The sequence below is a fragment of the Danio rerio genome, chromosome 13 (assembly GCF_049306965.1).
Source record: "Danio rerio strain Tuebingen ecotype United States chromosome 13, GRCz12tu, whole genome shotgun sequence".
Classification (NCBI taxonomy): domain Eukaryota; kingdom Metazoa; phylum Chordata; class Actinopteri; order Cypriniformes; family Danionidae; genus Danio; species Danio rerio.
This window is the reverse complement of record NC_133188.1, coordinates 55,192,501-55,212,472: the sequence shown is the minus strand read 5'-3', so window position 1 is coordinate 55,212,472 and position 19,972 is coordinate 55,192,501. Positions and strand designations below refer to the sequence as shown.

At 39.6% G+C, this 19,972-nt stretch overlaps 1 protein-coding gene across 1 annotated transcript in view; it reads left to right on the top strand.

Annotated features, from left to right (window-relative positions):
• Positions 1-19,972, top strand: part of adgra1b (adhesion G protein-coupled receptor A1b) — a 168,783-nt gene that overhangs the window by 139,825 nt on the left and 8,986 nt on the right. Inside the window, exons 17-18 of the mRNA XM_073920362.1 lie at positions 3,471-3,622; positions 16,236-16,331. Coding sequence (XP_073776463.1) covers positions 3,471-3,622; positions 16,236-16,331 — 248 coding nt within the window. The remainder of the gene's footprint in view (positions 1-3,470; positions 3,623-16,235; positions 16,332-19,972) is intronic.

The following is a 19,972-nucleotide window of genomic DNA, read 5'->3' as shown; positions in this document are numbered from 1 at the left end:
TTTTTTGGGACTGTCCTACGATGCAAGAGTTTTGGAAAAATGTTAAAAAAAGAAATAGATAATATATTAGATAGGGAGATACCCCTCGATCCGGTTGTGTGTTTACTGGGAGCACTGCCCAAAGAGATGTTTGATAAGGAAGCAAGATTTGTCCAAAGGATATTATTACTGGTTGCAAAAATAATGATAACAGTACATTGGATGGAAGAAAGTTCTCCAAAAGTGTCTCAGTGGATTCAGAGACTTAAACAGGTCTATATAATGGAAAAAATGACTGCATGTCTACAGATGAAAACTGATATTTTTCTAAGGAGGTGGAAAAGTATTACGATATATTTGGATATGTATATTTAGAGATTGCTTAACATGACTGTTATTAATGCAACTACTATGCAATACAATGTAACTTGATGTACAGATGTATCCCCTGGAAAGTAATTATGATGGCAATACCTTTTATTAAAATTTTTTGTTATTATATATATTTTTTTATTTTCTTCTTTATTTTTTATTATTATTATAATTTCATTATTTATTTATATTTATTTATTTATTTTTTAGGTATCCCCTCGTGTGTAAGGGGTAAAATTTTTGGGGAAGGGGTTGTTCTGTAAAATAAATATATAGAAAAATCTTAAATAAAAAGTAAAAAAAAAAAAAAGAAAACACTTTACACACTGGTGTTTGTCTATAGGACGCTGTGTATGTGTGTTTGTGTGTGCCTATGTGTGTGTGTTCACTTTCCTCATGCGTTCCCTCATTGATCTTAATAAAAACAATTTACACACTTTTATTTCTCTACAGGACATTGTTTATGCGTGCGTGTGTGTGTGCGCGTGTGTGCGTGTGTGTGTGTGTGTTCACTTTCCTCATGCATGCACTCACTGACCTTAATGTAGACTTATATTTGTCTATTGGACATATGTGTGTGTGTGTTTGTGCCACATGTGTGTGTGTCTGTGTTCACTTTCCTCATGCATTCACTCTCTGACTTTAAGGAAAACACTTTACACACTTGTATTTGACTGTAGGACTGTGCATGTGTGTGTGCGTGTGTGTTTGTGTTCACTTTTCTCAAGCATTTACTCTCTGAACTAAATGAAAACACTTTGCACACTTCATATATAATGTGTGTGCGTATAGGTGTGCGTGTGTGTGTGTGTGTGTGTGTGTGTGTGTGTGTGTGTGTGTGTGCGTGTTCCTCATGCATTCACTCTCTGATCTTAATGAAAACACTTTACAGGCTTCATAAATAATGTGTGTGTGTGCGTGTGTGCGTGCGTGCGTGCGTGTGTGTGTTCCTCATGCATTGGCTCTCTGACCCTAATGAAAGCACTATAGAGACTGTAGGAGCTCACATGTTCAGCTCCAGGGTCTTCCATCAGCTCTTTTGTCTGTGCCGGTGACTCTGTTCTGGGATCAGTGCTGTAGGCCTGCAGGTTTTGTGTTTATTCCTGTATTCTGAGCTGAAGATAAAGGCGCTGGTATTAAAGTGCGGGTCAGTGGGACGCTGTGTGTTTGTCTTCTGTGTGTCTTTATTCAGCCTGAAACCCCTGCATGAGAGCTTCACTATAGTCTGCTGAATAGATGAGCGCTGGAGAACAAACCAAACCTATAATCAGAGATGGGAAATATGGGCTTACAGTCCATCATACAGGGTTTTCAAGCTTTAAAAAGTGCTCAGATTTTAGAAAAGTGAAGTTTCTTAAACTAACTTTGAGAGTAGCACATGATAGGATTGACTACAGCTGATCCCTATCACTAATCACTAACTAGCCAATCGGATCACTCTAAATTCAATATAAATATCCAGCCTTAACTTCATCCCTCATCTTCGTTTTGGAAACCCCCCCCCCATCCATTCCTTCTCCCTCGTCCTAAGTTCCGGGCGACACAGTGGCTCGGTGGCTAGCACTGTTGCCCCACAGCAAGAAGGTCGTTGGTTCAACACTAGCTGAGCCAACCAATACTCTCTATGCGGAGTTTGCATGTTCTCCCCGTGTTCGCGTGGGTTTTCCCCGGGTACTCCGGTTTCCTTCCACACTCAAAAACCATGCAACATAAGTCACAAGCACTTACTACAAACAAGCGCAGCTAGCGGTCTATTTTGGGAAGCTATCAAGAACTACCTGATCTCGTATCCCTCCTAATGCTTATTGACCAGGCGGGAGCCTTGGGCTCATCTATCACTGAGCTCAGGGTTCTCTCCCGGGACAGCATGCCAAACTTGCTTAAATAGTCAAGCGTTATCTGAGTGTGAACACTTGAAAGTGGTTTAAACTAAAATATGTGTAATTGTGTTGCTTTCATAACAAGTTATCTTACTAAATAATAATAATAAATAACTGTTTAAAAAAGGCAAGAAGGTTGCTGGTTTGAGTCCCAACTGGGTCAGTTGGCATTTCTGTGTGGAGTTTGCATGTTCTCCTCGTGTTAGCGTGGGTTTCCTCTGGGTGCTCCAGTTTCCCCCTCAGTCCAAACACATGCGCTATAGGAGAACTGATGGACTAAATTGGCCGTAGTGTATGAGTGTGTGTGTGAATGAGTGCGTATAGGTGTTTCCCAGTACTGTAAGGGCATCCGCTGTGTAAAACAAATGCTGGAATAGTTGGTGGTTCATTCCGCTGTGGCAATCCTTGATAAATTAGGGACTAAGCCGAAAGAAAATGAAATTATTATTATTATTTTTATTATTATTATTATTATTATTATTATCATTATTATTATTATTAATATTTGTAATGGCAAGTTATTTGCCTTGTTTTATGGAAAAACTACAGGACAATATTTTTTACTTGTCTAGAAAATCCTTCTTGATTTAGATATTTGGACTAGAAACAAGACGAAACTATTGTGTGTTCAGTGAGAAATGTCTATTTTTTCGCTTTCGTTCAGTTTAATTCATCCGCCATTATCAATATAAAATAATTACATATATTTTTCTCAAAAAATAATTTTTGTCAATTCATAATGCATACTGTTATATTAATCTGATTACTTATGCGTGTGTGTGTGTGTGTGTGTGTGTGTGTGTGTGTTTGTGCATGTGTTAATTCATAATTTATGTTGTTATATTGATCGGATTACTTATGCTTGTGTGTGTGTGTGTGTGTGTGTCTGTGTGTGTGTGTGTGTGTCTGTGTGTGTGTGTGTGTGTGTGTGTGTGTGTGTGTGTGTGTGTGTGTGTGTGTGTGTGTGTGTGTGTGTGTGTGTGTGTGTGTGTGTGTGAGTGTTTATGTATGTATGTTTGTGCATGTGTTAATTCATAATTTATGCTGTTATATTAATCGGATTACTTATGCTTGTGTGTGTGTGTGTGTCTGTGTGTGTGTGTGTGTGTCTGTGTGTGTGTATGTATGTTTGTGCATGTGTTAATTCATAATTTATGCCGTTATATTAATCGGATTACTTATGCTTGTGTGTGTGTGCATGCATGTGTGTGTCTGCGCATGGGTGTGTGTGTGTTTCAGGTGGGAATCGTGCTGCATTACTCGTCTCTCTCCACCATGCTCTGGTTGGGGGTAACAGCGAGAAACATCTACAAACAGGTGACCAAAAAACCACCGCAGCCGCAGGACGGAGATCACACACCACCTCACCCCGCCAGATCTCCAATGCTGAGGTACACACACACAAATGTTTGTTTTTGTGAATTGTGGGGACATTCCAAAGGTTTTCATTGTTTTTCTAGTGCACAAACTGTATTTTGTATCAGCCTAACCCCAACCTACTCCTAAACCAACGGTTTCCACTTTTAATACAAAAAATAAGGGACGCACACTGCAGCGGTGGCCAAATCCCCAATCACAGGCTTAATAGCATGTCAGTGGTGGTAAATCGCAACTTAAAATCTGTTTTCAGGAAAGTGTGAACACTTGCACATTAAAATAAATTGTATTCTGGTGAAATCTGTGTAAACAAATGCAGTGAGTCCTTCTTTTACAGCTCTGCAGCACTGATCTAGCTGATGTTATGTTTAATAGTGTGGTACACCTGAGTTAACTCTAACCTGGAGGAGAGGAGAACATACTAATGAACCTAATTTTAAAGGGTGGAATTAATAACAGATTTTGGCTCAAATTTTTGTCATTATTTGCAGTAACACCTATCAAAACATGGAAACAGCACATGCATAAACTAGCTACAAACATGACCTTGTAAAGTTTTCACTTATTTCTAATTTAAAAATATGGACAGTTGCGATTTACTAGTTTATTTTCTTTACATGGGCATTATGTTGTTTATTAATGTGTTAAATGTTATGCTTCATGTGATAAATGAATGCTTGTGTGCCTGACTTAACCTTAACAAACAAGTCATAACATTGCATTGGATTATGATCCACTTACATTGTATTTACAGAATTTTTACAAATTATAATTTATGACCCAGTGTGTGAAAACCAGGCCAAATCTAATGCTGAGATAAAGTTTGACTGTAGCCATTCATTTCCCTGTGATTTCAGTTGTTGACATGGTTTTGCTCAGTTAATATTAAATACATTTATTATTATTCAGACTGTTCTTTATTTCCTGTAGAAAACAGTAAATTACAAAATAATAATAATAATAATAATACTCCAGCTAGATAATCACAGACTGGTTCAAATTTTTGGCATTATTTATCAATGAACCTAAATATTGTTGTTAATGATTACACTGTCATTACAATGTCTGCTTCGGGAGAGACTTGAGGTATGAAGAACTGTCTGTGTGCTTTGATTTTTGTGGGCTCTGTCATTGCGGGAATGGTGCTGTCCGGAGGCATGTTGTCCCACAGACCCGCATGAGCCACAGAGAACGCTCTCTGACAAATCATGCAGTTGGCTTAATAATAATTTCTAACACTCTGCAGCCAGGTATCTGTTTCCTCCCGCTCTCTGCGGTACTTTTGCAGTCATTTGCGTTTAAACTCTGAGGGCCCTATCATACACCCGGCGCAATGTGTCGAAGCAATTGTTGTTTGCTAGTTTCAGCTTGACGCAAGAGTCACTTTGACGTTTTGCGCTAGGCTGTTTAAATAGCAAATGCATTTTGCCGTGCGGTATCAAACATTGCATGAAAAATACACGCTTAGAGCAGTTCCTCGAATCAAATATCTCGTTTGTCGCGAGGGACATGAATGAATTCCCTAAATGAAAGAGCCAAACTGCAGTTAAAGTCCACCATTTAATAATCTGGCAAATAATTCGACTACAGATGTCCATGTAGGTTAAACACCATCACTTTCTCCTGTGTGTGTATTTTGACTGAAACTCGCGCATGCCCAAATAGACACTCCCACACCCTCCCACTTTTCTTCCTCCGACTCTCCCCCTAAACAGAGCTGGACACGCCCACTTTTCTGACTTTTTCCAAAGTAGAGGTGTGAAAACACCCTGCTGAAACGAGGGGCTTTCATGGCCCTTTAACAAACTAAATTAATTATTTATAAGATAATTGATGTCTGTCCATGTTCACTCTAGTGAAATGCTCAGTTTTTCCACTTACACTTAAATTACGTCATACGCCATAGGGAATGGGAGATGAGACTCTGATTGGTTTATTCTCAAAACACTCCTATAACTCATTAATAAGCTTAACCCTTTTAGACCATGCGCCACGGCACAAAGCGGATTTTTCCATCCTTATGTTAGCAAAAGTGGATTCTGACACGCCCTGAAAGCATATGCGCCCTGCGCTTTGCACTTTGCGCATGGATCGTCAAAATAGAGCCCTGCAACTTTCAGACGCAGGGCTTACCTGGAGACCTGGGGCCTCATGTACGAAGACTTGCGTGGAAATCATACTAAAACATTGCGTACGCACAAAGCTGTAAATACGCACAAAGCTGTAAATACGCACAAAGCTGTAAAAGGAGAAAAAAATTCAGATGTATGAAACACTGCGTACGCCGAATCTCACGCATATTCTTTTGTACATCTGAATGAACGTGAAACTGAGCGCAGCATGCACGAGCACAAAACCCCTCCCTGCCTCCTCCCCCGTATGAATATGCTAATGACTCTACTTACCCAACGAAAAAGCAAAGGCAAAAGCAATCAAAAAGAGAAACTTTGAACAGAATGTGAACTGGAGGTGCTGCTTTCAGAGGTAGACCAGAGGAAAGCGGTGTTATTTGCAAGTTTGTTCTCCGGAATTAATAACTAATGAAAAAAATAGAGTGGGAGAGTTTAGCTGATGCGGTTAACACAGTTAAGTCTGAACATCGCACTGAGTGCATTAGAAAGAAATAGTGTGGTTTATAGCTGTAAAATGTTGCAGTACCTATAACAGTATCAGTGGCGCAGCTCGTAAGACGCATGCCAACATGTTTTGACACGTTCGAGCATGAACTCGGTTCGAATCCAGCGTCTGATGAACTCTTTCTTTTTTTTCCCCCGCTACATATCAGATTTTGCCCACTATTTATCACGAGAAAGACAAGTAGGAATCATTAATAAGTCTGTGCATCATATTTTATTTGCACAATTATTGAATGGAAATGTTTCTGATTCATGCATGCAAATTCATCTTCAGGTGGCGCCTTTATAGCAATGTGTGTGCAGTAGATCGCTCAGATTACATTGGGAAAACAGGCGACCGCTGCAAATTGTGCTTTAATGTTTAGCTGGTCAACTGTATGGTATGGAAACCTTATATACCTGCTAGATGAACCCATCTCATACAGCTGCCATTGCACGGCTCAGACACTTTGTGGAGAGCAATTTAACACAACTGCCTCTAGGAGTCGCCAATGGAAATAAAACAGACACACACCAAAAATGTGCGTACGCCAGCCATGAAGCTGTTCAGTTCATCGTTAGTAAATCCAAACGTGAGCGATTCTGAGCGTGAAACCTGGAGTACGCAAAGTTTTTGTGCGTACGCAGCATTGATATATGAGGCCCCTGGAGACCAACCAAACTAATGATGACATCAAGTATTGCCCAATCAAAAGTAGGAAATGAAGCATCTTCAGTAAATGCGTGTGCATGAAAAGCTACTTTTAAAAAAATGATAAATACGGGACAAAACCTGTCCCGTATTGATTCAAAATATTCCGTATTTTAAGGGACGGGTGGCGACCCTACCTAAACCCGACCACAGGAAACACACACCTTAACCATACAGTTGAAGCAAAATGATTCGCCCTCCTATGACGGTTTTTCACAGTATTTACTATTGTGCTTTTTTCTGGAGAAAGTCTTACTTGTTTTCTTTAGTTTGGCTGGAATAAAAGCAGTATTAGTCAATATTATTCGCCCCCTTCAGCAATACTAGTGTTGGATTGTCTCCAGAACAAACCACTGTTATACAATGACTTGCCTAATTACCCTAACTTTACCCTAATTACCCTAGTGAAGCCTTTACATGTGACTTTAAGCTGAATTCTAGTGTCTTAAGAATATCTAGTCTAACATTATGTGCTGTCATCATGGTGAAGGGAAAAGGAATCAGTTATGAGAGATGAGTTATTAAGCTGTTATATGCAGAAATCTCTCCTCGGTTTTGTGCTGTTTTTCTGCTCCTCCATCATGTCTCCTCCTCTGTCGGCTGCTGCTTGTTCGTGGTTTTTAATCTGGGTTTTTTTTGGTGCGTCTGAGTGAAATGTTTGGGTTTTATTGTGCTGAAAGTAGGTCAGATGAAATCCGAACGCAGACATCGTGTGTTCTCTGCTTCAGAGACGCTCAGAGAGAGAAAAACCTTTAACCAGACCAGCCTTCAGGCTTGAGGATTCACAGCCTAATTCATCCCGTGTCTATTCAATCCATTAAATGAAGCGAACATAAAAATGGCCTTACTTATAGATTCGCTTAAATGTAAAACTAAATGATTCGGGAAAATGATGACTGCACAATTACATTAAAACAATATTGTTATTCTGATATTAGTATGTGCAGTACACTGAACTAGAGATCTGCGCGGGACTACATTTTGAATCTCGCTCCCGCCAGGTTTTAGCCCGAACCCGACCACTCCCGCTTATATCCAGCATTTGTTGTCCCGCTGCCTGCCCCGCCCCGTTTTCTACCCGCTGTCCCCGTTCCCGCTAACAAGCGGGGGGTGAACAAAACCGAAAACCACCCAGCTATACAGAGTCCAGACAGCCTATAACAAGCTGTCTGTATAATCACACACACATAAGCACCAAGCAAGTGACACACACATATAGGCATCACCACACACACACACTCACACACACACAGACAGCACAAAGTTCTCTCTTTTATTCGCGCACACACACACACACAGACAGCACAAAGTTCTCTCTTTCATTCGCACACACACACACACACACACACACACACACACACACACACACAGACAGACAGCACAAAGTTCTCTCTTTCATTCACACACACACACACACACACACACACACACAGACAGCACAAAGTTCTCTCTTTCATTCGCACACACACACACACACACACACACACACACACACACAGACAGCACAAAGTTCTCTCTTCTATACGCACACACACACACACACACACACACACACACGCACACACACACACACAGACAGACAGCACAAAGTTCTCTCTTCTATTCACACACACACACACACACACACACACACACACACACACGCACACACACACACACACACACACAGACAGACAGCACAAAGTTCTCTCTTTCATTCACACACACACACACACACACACACACACACACACACACGCACACACACACACACAGACAGCACAAAGTTCTCTCTTTCATTCACACACACACACACACACACACACACACACACACACACACACACACACACACACACACAGACAGCACAAAGTTCTCTCTTTCATTCGCACACACACACACACACACACACACACCCGCACACACACACACACACCTCTCATTCACACGTGCGCACACACACACAGCAACAAACAAGCATCAACTAAACGCAGCATCACGCTGTCTCATTCACACACATTCATACGCGTGCTCGCTCGCTCGCTCGGGAGTCGGGAGTGATATTGTTAGACCGCCCACTCCTGTCCAACATTAAACCAGTTACCGACTGCTCCAGCGCTTTATTCGGAAATTGATTCCCGTGTGGAATAAATCTGATCGGCTCCTGCGGTACAGCCGCGGGAATGCAGACCTCTACACTGAAACAAAGATCAGCAACACTCTCTCTGAAGCTCATGCTTATAATGCATTATAGCTCTTCATTCATTCATTCATCCATTTTCTTTTCAGCGTAGTCTCTTTATTAATCAGGGATCACCACAGCGGAATGAACCACCAACTTATCCAGCATATGTTGTACACATGCGCTATAAGGGAACTGATGAACTAAACTGGCTGTAGTGTATGAGTGTGTTTGTGAATGAGTGTGTATGGGTGTTACGGCTGGAAAGGCATCCGCTGCGTAAAAAACAAATGCTGGAATAGTTGGCGGTTCACTCCGCTGTGGCGACCCGTGATAAATGAGGGACTAAATTGTGGGAAATTTATTCATTTTCTTGTCGGCTTAGTCCCTTTATTAATCTGGGGTCACGACGGCGGAATGAACCGCCAACTTATCCAGCAAGTTTTTTACGCAGCGGATGCCCTTCCAGCCGCAACCCATCTCTGGAAAACATCCACACACACATTCACACACACACTCATACACTACAGACAATTTAGCCTACCCAACTCACCTGTACCACATGTGTTTGGACTGTGGGGGAAACCGGAGCACCCGGAGGAAACCCACGCGAACGCAGGGAGAACATGCAAACTCCACACAGAAACGCCAACTGAGCCGAGGTCGACCCAGCGACCTTCTTACTGTGAGGCGACAGCACTACCTACTGCGCCACTGCCTTGCCCTGTAGGAAAATGAATGAATGAATAAACAACTGTTATTATAATACAGTATAATGTTTGTTTAATAATGTTTGCGATGATTATAAATAATTATAAACAGAGTCATGATTAAGTTCTTGTGTTTAATGGCACCTATTGAGTATGCACACTACATTTATTCCAACAGGTGAACACAGCAGCCGTTTTGCAATATTTTTGATAATGTTGCATGTGTGATTTATACTTGATATATGTACATTGCAAATATGAACTTGCGTGACGTATATGTAATTTGCGTATGTTTCCATGTGCCAGATTTCTACGTGGTTGCATGGGAAAACAAGTTGTTTTTCTGGTAGTTTTTGTCAGAAACACTCAGCGATGTTGTGTGCCGTTTGTTCCTGCTGTTGTTCTGCTGTTGTTTTGGGTTTTTCAGTCCATTAGACAACAGATCGTCTGTAAACACTACAGGTGTGCTGAAGGTCAGAGACGCAGCGCTGCATCTGTAATTGAAGAGCGGAGGGTCCACACACACACACACACACACTGATTAAACATGAGCCACAGCACAGAGATCTGAACGCAGGAGTGTTTACTTTCAGAGAGGCTCGTCTGGGTGGACAGGCTGGTGTTGTTTTGATTTGAGTTGTTGTTGGTGTTGTGGTGTTTTGCTTTGTTTCTGTTTGTTTTATTTCTTTTTCTTTTGTGTTTGTTTTGTGTTGTTTCAGTCAGTTGTGTTATGTTTCATTTTGTGTGTTCTGTTTTTGTCTGTTTGTTTTGTTGTTTTGTTTTATTTGATTCGTTGTGTTTTGTTTTCTGTTTGTTGTTTTATTTTGTGGTAATTTCTGTTTTGTTTATTTGTTTGTTTGTCTGTTTTGTTTGTTTTGTATTTTTTGTTTTCTGTTTTTGTTTGTTTGTTCGCTGTGTTTTGTTTAGGTTTGTTGTGTTGCGTTTGTTTCCATTCATTGTGTTCTTTTTTGTTGTGTTCTGTTTTGTGTTTGTCTGTTTTGTTTTCGTTTGTTTGTTTTGTTTTCTGTTTATTGTTTTGTTTTCATTGTCCTTTTTTTGTTGTGTTGTTTTATATTGATTGGTTGTGTTTTGATTTCTGTTTATTGTTTTCTGTTTTGTGTTTGTTTGTATTGTATTTTTTTTCTGTTTTTATTTGTTCATTGTGTTTTGTTTACTTTAGTTTTGTTGTGTTGTGTTGTGTTGTGTTGTGTTTGGTTTAATTTATTGTGTTTTCTGTTTATAGTTTTCTTTTTCTGTTCTGTTTTGTGTTTGCTTGTTTTGTTATTTGTTTGTTTTGTGTTGTTTCAGTCAGCTGAGTTTTGTTTTGATTCATATCAATGTGTTGTTGTTTTGTTTTGTTTGTTTTAAATTTTTTGTTTTCTGTTTTTTGTTCGTTGTGTGTTTTTTCGTTCCCTTCAGTTTTGATTTGTTTCTTTTTTTGTTGTCTGTTTTTTGTGTTTTGTTTGGATTTATTGTGTTTTCTGTTCATTGTTTTCTTTTCTGTTGTTTTTTCTGTTTTGTGTTTGTTTATTGTTTTGTTTGCATTGTGTTTTGTTTTGAATCAATTGATTGTGTTCTGTTTTCTGTTTATTGTATTCTGTTTTGTTTGTTTGATTTTATTTTGTTTTTGTTTGTTCGTTGCGTTTTGTTTAGTTTTGTTGTGTTTGTTTCGATTCATTGCATTATTTTTGTTTGTTCTGTTTTGTTTTTGTTAGTTAGTTGGTTAGTTTATTTGTCAGTTTTCAATTCATTTCAATATGTTGTTTTGTTTTGTTTGTTTTGTATTTTTGTTTTCTGATTTTTGTTCGTTGTGTGTTGTTTCATTTCTTTTTGTTGTTGTTTTGTTTTGATTTGTTTTATATTTTTGTTCTTTTGTTTGTTTTGTGTTTGTTTTGTGTTGTTTCAGTCAATTGAGTTTTGTTTAATTCATTTAAATTTGTTGTCTTGTTTTGTCTGTTTTGTCTTTTTTGTTTTCTGTTTTTTTGGTTGTTTTGTTTTGTTGTTGTTTTGTTTCAGTTTATTGTGTTTTGTGTTTATTGTTTAATTTTTTGTTGGGTTTTTGTGTTTGTTTTGTGTTGATTCAGTCAATTGGGTTGTTTCGATTAATTTAAATTTGTTGTCTTTTGTTTTGTTTGTTTTGTCTTTTTGTTTGTTTTTTGTTGTTTTTGTTTTGATTTATTGTGTTTTTGTTTATTGTTTGTTGTGTTTTCTGTTTGTTTTGTTTTATGTTTACAATTTTTTATTTGTGTTTTGATTTATTTTGTTGAATGGAAACTTTACATCACGTAATGCTACATTGCTAAATGCACAGCTTGAGTGAGCATCATTCCTCTGCTGTTGATGGGAGGATCTGCTGTGGGTTTTGTAAGCGTCAGCACACTCTGTCACTCAGCAAACAGCTTGTTTCCTGCTAATGTTGTGTATTTTGCTGAATTATGCAGTGTGTTTGGACTGCAGCCGCATACGTTCGCAGAGGGAGGCCGGAGGAGTCTAACTGAGAGAAACACTGCGCTGTCATGGAGACACACTGATGCAGAATACACTTGTGTGTGTGTATGTGTGTGTGTGTGTGTGTTGTGTGTGTGCTTGTAAAAATGAGAGTGTTTGTGTGTGTGTCTGTGTGTTGGTTTGTGTGCTTGCATTTGTGTGTGTGTGCGTGTGTTTGTAAGAGTATGCATTTATAAGTGTGAGTGTAAATGCCTTTGTGTGTGTGTGTTTGTAAAAATGAGAGTGTTTGTTTGTGTGTGTGTGTTTGTTTGTGTGCTTGCATTTGTGTGTGTGTGTGTGTGCGTGTGCATGTGTGCGTGTGTGCGTGCATGTGTGTGTTTGTGAGTGTGTTTGTGTGTGAGTGTGTGTTTGTAAGTGTGAGTGCATCTGTGTGAGTGAAAGTGTGTGCATGTTTGTTTGTATGAGTGTGTGCGTGTGTTTGTGTGCTTGCATCTGTGTGTGTGCATTATTGTGTGTGTACATGTTTGTGTGTGCACGCATGTTTGTGAGTGTGTGCGCGTGTGTATGTCTGTGTGTGCACATGTTTGTGTGTGTGCATGTGCGCAGGTGTGAGCATATATATGCATGTGATGTATGCATATATATGTGTATGTGTAATTAAATGTGTGTGTGCATGAGTGATTGTGTGTGTGTGTGTGTGTGTGTGTGTGTGTGTGTGTGTGTGTGTGTGTGTGTGTGTGTGTGTGTGTGTGTGTGTGTGTGTGTGAATGAATGTGTGTGCGCATGAGTGATTGTGTGTGTGTGTGTGAAGGCTGGTAATGTGCTGACTCTGGTGTATCTGTTCTCTTTGTGCCGCCGCTGTTTGATTGACTGTAATGGTGTTTGTCACAGGAGCTGATGGAGGACACACACACACACACACACACACACACACACTCTGAATCTCATATATGGTGTCACAGTGACCTTCCAGCAGGTCAGGGTGGTCATCTATTCCTCAACAGAGGCTTGAATCTGTCCTCATTGATTTCCTGGTGTGCAGAAGAGCTCTATATTGACATCTATAAATATCATTGTGCGTATGTGCGTATTTTGCCATTGGTAAAACTGTTAAAGGTGTTAAAGGTGCTGTATGTAAGTGTTTGCCTCTTCTAAAGCATAAAAACAGCATCATATGTGTGCAGATATTCAGACACATGCTCAGTGAACATTGTAGTTTATCTGGAAAACAATGCTGAAGATATTCTGCTGTGAACATGTGTGTTTTGTGCCAGAACGGCTGTCTTTGTTTTGGTAATTTAATCCGCCCAATGCCAGTCTAGCCAATCATATTTCAGCACCCCGGGTTGCCTTGGTAGAAAACAGCGTATTTCATTCATTCACTCATTCAGTCTGGAAGGCTCTCAAAGCATCTGTCCGTGACTGAAATGTGATCTCCGGTGGACAGTAGCAGACTCTGAAATGAGACGCAGATTCAGAGTTCCACATGAGGCTATTAATTAGCAAATAATATCAATATTATGAATGTAAACATTAGCTGAGCAGGGTTGCGTTCTTCGTGCGTGGATTACTCAGTTAGCTGGAGTTGGTTATTGACTATTTCGCATGAACCAGGATTGTTTCGTTCTTCAAAACTGATCCGAGAGTTGTTGTCATAGCAACAGTTCTGGTAGCTCAAACCTGGTTGGGAGCAGGTTAATTTTATATAAACAGGATTAGATTGGGTCAGTTTAAGCAAAGATAATACTGAAAAGTATGTACCAAATGCTGATAGTTTTTTTTACAGTTGTAGTTAAATGTATGTATATATATAAATATATATATAGCTATAGATGTCACGGTTGCAGGTTTGTGCGCTCTTCCGGAGTGTCTGTTTGATCATGTTGGTTTGTTTTTGTTCTCCACGTGTATTTGTTTTGATCGCGTGTGATGACGGCACTCAGCTGGCTTGATTAGCCCGCCAGCTGAGGCTCGTATTCGGGCCTATATATGGGCCACGTTTTCTGTGTGTCTTTGTCAGTTCGTTACGTGTGCTCATGTGTGTGTTTCTGTCTGTGCTCAGGACCGTGAGGAGTTTCTGCTAGAGCCTGATTTCCTGCTTGATCCCTGTCCTGTTCCTCTAGCCCTAGCACCGCACTCATTTGTTGCACCTGTTTGTTGAGTTTGACTGTGTCAAATAAATTCCTTTTGTTCACTCGCAATTGGATCTATCTGAACATTTATTTGAGTGTGACAATAGAGCTGTGAACCTACACTAGTCTCACGGTTCGGTTACGATTATCATGGCATCGATTCGGTTCAATTCGATATTTCAGTGCTTCACGGTGCATTGACGATGCTTTCCATACACAGTTTTATATTTTCTTCACAGCAGCAGTTCTTGTATTAAAATGTATGAATATATTTATATACTATTTGTAATACAATTTTGTCATTTAATACAAACATTCAGAGATATAAACTGTACCTTTAAATAAAACGAGCATTTAGCAAATAATATAAACAAATATAAATATCCAGCTCGCTTTCTGATCCTTGTCTAGTTCTCTTACACCCCTTTAATTGGTCACACCCTCAACAAAAACGGTTGCGATTGGCTCTTGCGCACTGCGCTCTTCACAGATGAGTGACACTGATAAGGCGGCAGCGGCGATCACAGCTGATGCATGATAGACACGGTGGGGAAAACTGCAGGCACGCGTTCGTTTCTGTATCCAGAAGTAACGCTGAGAGGAAAAGAAAAGCCACGCAAGCAGGTCAAATAAGCCACTGTGTGTGTGTGTGAGAGAGAGAGAAATGGAGTACTTTTATTCTCTCGATCTCAGTGAAATAGGGGCTTTTGTTGTGAGTGAAAGACTGATCCAGCAAACACACACAGTGAAATTGTGCACAGTTTATGAGTTTTTAGTAGTTAGAGCGTTGTAAATACTCGCGCTCGCCTCCCTCGCGACAGAGCGCATATGAGGTAAATGACGTCAGTAATAACCGGTTATGATTATTACTGAACCGATACCGAATTGACAGCGTCTGCATCGCGGTGCACCGAAGAAAGGATTTATTTTGACACCCCTAATATATATATATATATATATATATATATATATATATATATATATATATATATATATATATATATATATATATATATATATTTATAACGTATGCAACCTGAACTCCGAATTGAAAGTGCAAAGACTGGCATCTGGTGGTGCAAAGAGAAAACTTATTGATATGAACTTTTTAGATGGCTTTAGTACAATTTGTGTATGATAATAGACATGCACAATATGTGACTTTTTTTAAAACAATAATACATTTATGCAGTCATAAACATGTTTTGACAGTTAATATGCCGGTGATTTGATGCTTCGCAAAAGTTGCAGACGCCTTTACCAATATCAAAATGCTTTTGTAAACATCCAGTTATTCCATACAGCAATTAAAAAACCGGCTACAATAACACTACTATAATAAGGAAAATCTGCACTAACTGTAAAACTAAATAATTTGCAAAATAATCTTGTCACATAAAAGTGTAAAGCCTGCAGTCCACAACAAGGTGTAAAGTTATTGCGTGTCATATTTAACAAACCGTTTACTGCGACTTTGATGTAGTTTTGCTCACATGGATAATTGAATATTAATCAGATGATGTCATTACGCTGCTGTGCCGTCAGCCAATCATTGCATTGCTGATCATGATTTGGAGGATGGATAGATCTGTCCTTCACAACACACGCAGCATTCTCAGATCAGTTCATCCAGACATTTTAATTTGATTCACGAACTTGTTTGAAGAACCAAATTAGCCAGAGATCATTCCTGGTTGTCAAAGCTCAACACTGCAGTGAAACACACGTTGTTGTTGTTGTTGTTTTGTTTTTTTCTGGTTGCTGCTCCCTCCGTGTCCTCCTGCAGATCCTGGTTCTCCTGCTGTGTGTGTGTGTGTGTGCTCAGCGAGTGTGTTTTGTGTGTGTGCAGGTTTTATCTGGTCAGTGCTGGAGTTCCCTTCATTATATGTGGAATCACCGCCGCTATCAACATCGACAACTACGGCAGCGGAGAGCAGACGCCGGTGTGAGTAACACACACACACACACACACACACACACGTTTGTTTTTGTGAAAAGTGGGGACATTACATAGGTTTCCATTCATTTTATGCAGCCCAAACCGTATATTATATTGCCCTCAACCCTAAACCCAACCATCACAGGAGACGGTGTGCAGCTTTACTCTCTGATTAAACTCATCCTGTAGGATTTATAAGCATTTTGAGAAGTGAGGACGTCACCAATGTCCTCATATTTCACCTCCTTTTTGTAATACCTGTGTCATACACATGTCATTATACAGATTTGTGTCCTGATATGTCACAAAAACACGTACACACACACACACACACACTTTCATCGGAACAGATGTCCAAAAATGACCATTACTTTAATAGTAGTAAATCCAATATCCAGAATCTGTTGAACTGTTATTGTTATCGCAATACTAGAATATGCATCATCTAAACACTTTATAAATGTATTAATTATTTATTAATATATCAAGAGTTGAGATGCAAAAGCCGCTAAACGCCACTTCCACAAAAAATGAGCAAATGACATTGAGTGAGGTAAATGCTTTAGGCATGTAGTACACCAAATAGATTTGCTCCAAATCATCTAAATCCCAGCGTCAGCGCATTCACAAATAACAGTTTGTTTGCAAAAGCCGCTAAACACCACCTGCCTTTGACAATAAAAGTCGCTTTATACCGAGAACCAATCAGAAGGCGCGAATCGAATCATATGTTTTCAATGCAGCAGCGCGCCGATGAGCCGGCTTTATGAGGAGACTTTAAAAGACGGAGTTTGATGAGCTGGATGAGGCTGTTCGACTGTCAGTGATTGGTAAATGAAAACATCTCTTACCTCAAAACTGTGCATTATAAGAAGAAGGAAACACACTGTATAGTCGGGAGTGCAAGTTGCATTCATAACATTTGTTTGCACAGCGACGCTACTTTGAGTGAGTCAGATTTACTATACATTAAATGGCAGCTTTCACAAAAGAGAGAATTTAGGGCCTACTCACACTATGCCATCCGTACCGTGCCCAGGCCCGTTTCCCGGATCGTTTGAGAAGTGTGAGTGCGCTGAATCGGGCTCAAGCACGGTTCACTTGGCCGGCCCTGGCCCAGTTGGAAGAGGTGTGCCTGAGTGCGGTACACTTGGGCTTTGGCGCGGTACGCTTGTGTGTGAGCGCGAAACGCGCCAAAGCCCGAAACCGAAAGCGAGACATGACTTTAAGGGGCTGTTTGATATGGATTTATTAATCATTCTTACTGTTCAGTGAACGCAAACTGCCGTAGTTTATTAAAGACGCAAACTCCTCACAGCATGACAGCTGCACCTTCAGCAGACCTCCTCATTCCTGCAGCACGAGAGCTTAATGATTGTTTATGAGCGCCAAAAGTGGCGGATCTGTTCGGCGAAATATCTGACTGCGTGTCCCCGCATCCCTAAGGACTGTTTGGCGAAATATTTGACTGCATGTCACTGCATAACAAACGACTGAAAGGATATAACTAGAGAAATCTCCACTGTGCTGCTGAGTGAGAGCGTATGGCAAGCCGTTTTAGCATTTAAACCTTGTTCTGACTATCCATAAATATATTTAGAGATATAATTATATATTTTGACTAGTCATTATTATAATTCGACTAGTCAGAATGACAATTAGAGATATCTGCAATTACAATTGTACTAGTATGAAATCAGATTGGAGATATCTGCAAATATATTATGACTAGTCATATTCCTCCATTGACACAAATATTTGCAGATATCTCTAACTGAGTTTTGACTCGTCAAAAATCCAATTCAAGATATCTACAACTGCAATTCGACTATTAGTAAATTAATTAGAGATCTTCAAATATATTTGTAAATATCTCTGAATATATTACGAATTAAAGACATCTCCAAATGTATGACTAGTAAAAACTCAGTTAGAGATATCTGCAAATATTTTTCAATGGAAGTCAATGGAGGAATATGACTAGTCATAATATATTTGCAGATATCTCCAATCTAATTTTGTACTAGTACAATTGCAATTGTAGATATCTCTAATTGTTATTCTGACTAGTCGAATTATAATTATGACAAGTCAAAATATAATTAGAGATATCTCTAAATATATTTATGGAGTCAGAACAAAGATTTAAATGCTAAAAAGGCTTGCCATAGAGAGCGCTTCTGAACAGCGCAGCAGCGATGACGTAAGCGTGCCGAGGCCTGATATGGTGTGAGCGCGGGCCGTCGGGGGAGACGGGAGGGGGGACAAGCATGCTTTGGCCCGGTTCGAGGCAACTGTACCTAGTGTGAGTACGGCCTAAGAGTCCGTTCTTTTATCCCATGTGGATGCTATGAGGATAAACAGACCAAGACTGTGAGTGTGGTGATAATGAATGAATGACAGCTGCTAAAACTGTTGTTTGGCATCTGCTTTTTGCCCAGGAGGCCTACAGTGTGTTTTATTAGCTAATTTAAGCTATTTTAAAAAGATAAATATAATGTATAAAACTCTACATCATTTATATGACTTTATAATACCTGTACGCCTGATCAGCTTTTTATATTAATGGAAAATGCACAGATATTGATGTTTCACAATGTTTTACATTACATTCAGGGCTTTACATTAACACGCCAACCTGCCAAATGCGGGTAGATTTCGGCGGTGGCGGGTAAGACAGATACTCCACTAGCCACTTTGGCTGGTTGAAAATAATTTTCCCAGATAATAGTTCTTAAAGCAGGGTTCGACAATAAGGATGGTCCAATATACATGCACAGGCGATCGAGAAGCAACACGACTGACAAACATAATTGCGTTCGCAACTTCGCCCAGAGCAAAGCAGGTGAATACCGAATGAGAGGATAATCACTCGCGCTAACAGCTCAGGTGATGCGCGCGACTGTTTATAACGCGTGCGCGCTCCCGTTTCCTTTTGTGAAGCAACTGTGTCTAGAAACACAACTGATGCGATCGGTTCTCTTTCAAATAGACTGAACAAAAAGGAGGAACATGCACCCACAGTCCTGCTGCTTTCAAGAGTTCCAGAGTTGACTTATTGTAAGCAGGGCCAGTTGCTTTGGGTTTAACCATTCTTTGAACAGATCATTTATGGGTCTCATTAACCATGCATGTGTGATCATCCTTTCATTATCACACAGTATGTTTTTACCTGCTTTCTTTTGCATTAATATAGTTTACTTATATATATATTTTTTTACAATAACATTGCTTTAATAGGAGAATAACTCCCCATTTATGTGTAGTTAACTGGTGATAGCCAGGACACATGACTGTGCATATGTTTTGTTAAATAAAAAGTTTAGTATTCAGCTATATTTTGCATGTTTTCACACATTTACAATTTGTGGCTGAGAAATAATGAACTGTTTATTTATGGTGTGGTCGGAGATAAATTGGGTAAATCCTTCATTTTGGGCTCTGGAATTATGAAAACTAATTGTAATATATGAAAGCCTGACCCATCTGCTCATGATTATTGAGCAAGCTCATACACCACACACAAAAAGAGGCATGTAGAGATAACGCAAACTCTAAATCAAGTCATTCAGCATGTCAAAGTCATATTTATGTGTATAAAATATATTTTCCCAACAATAAAATTGTGGCTAGTGAAAGTGGTGAGT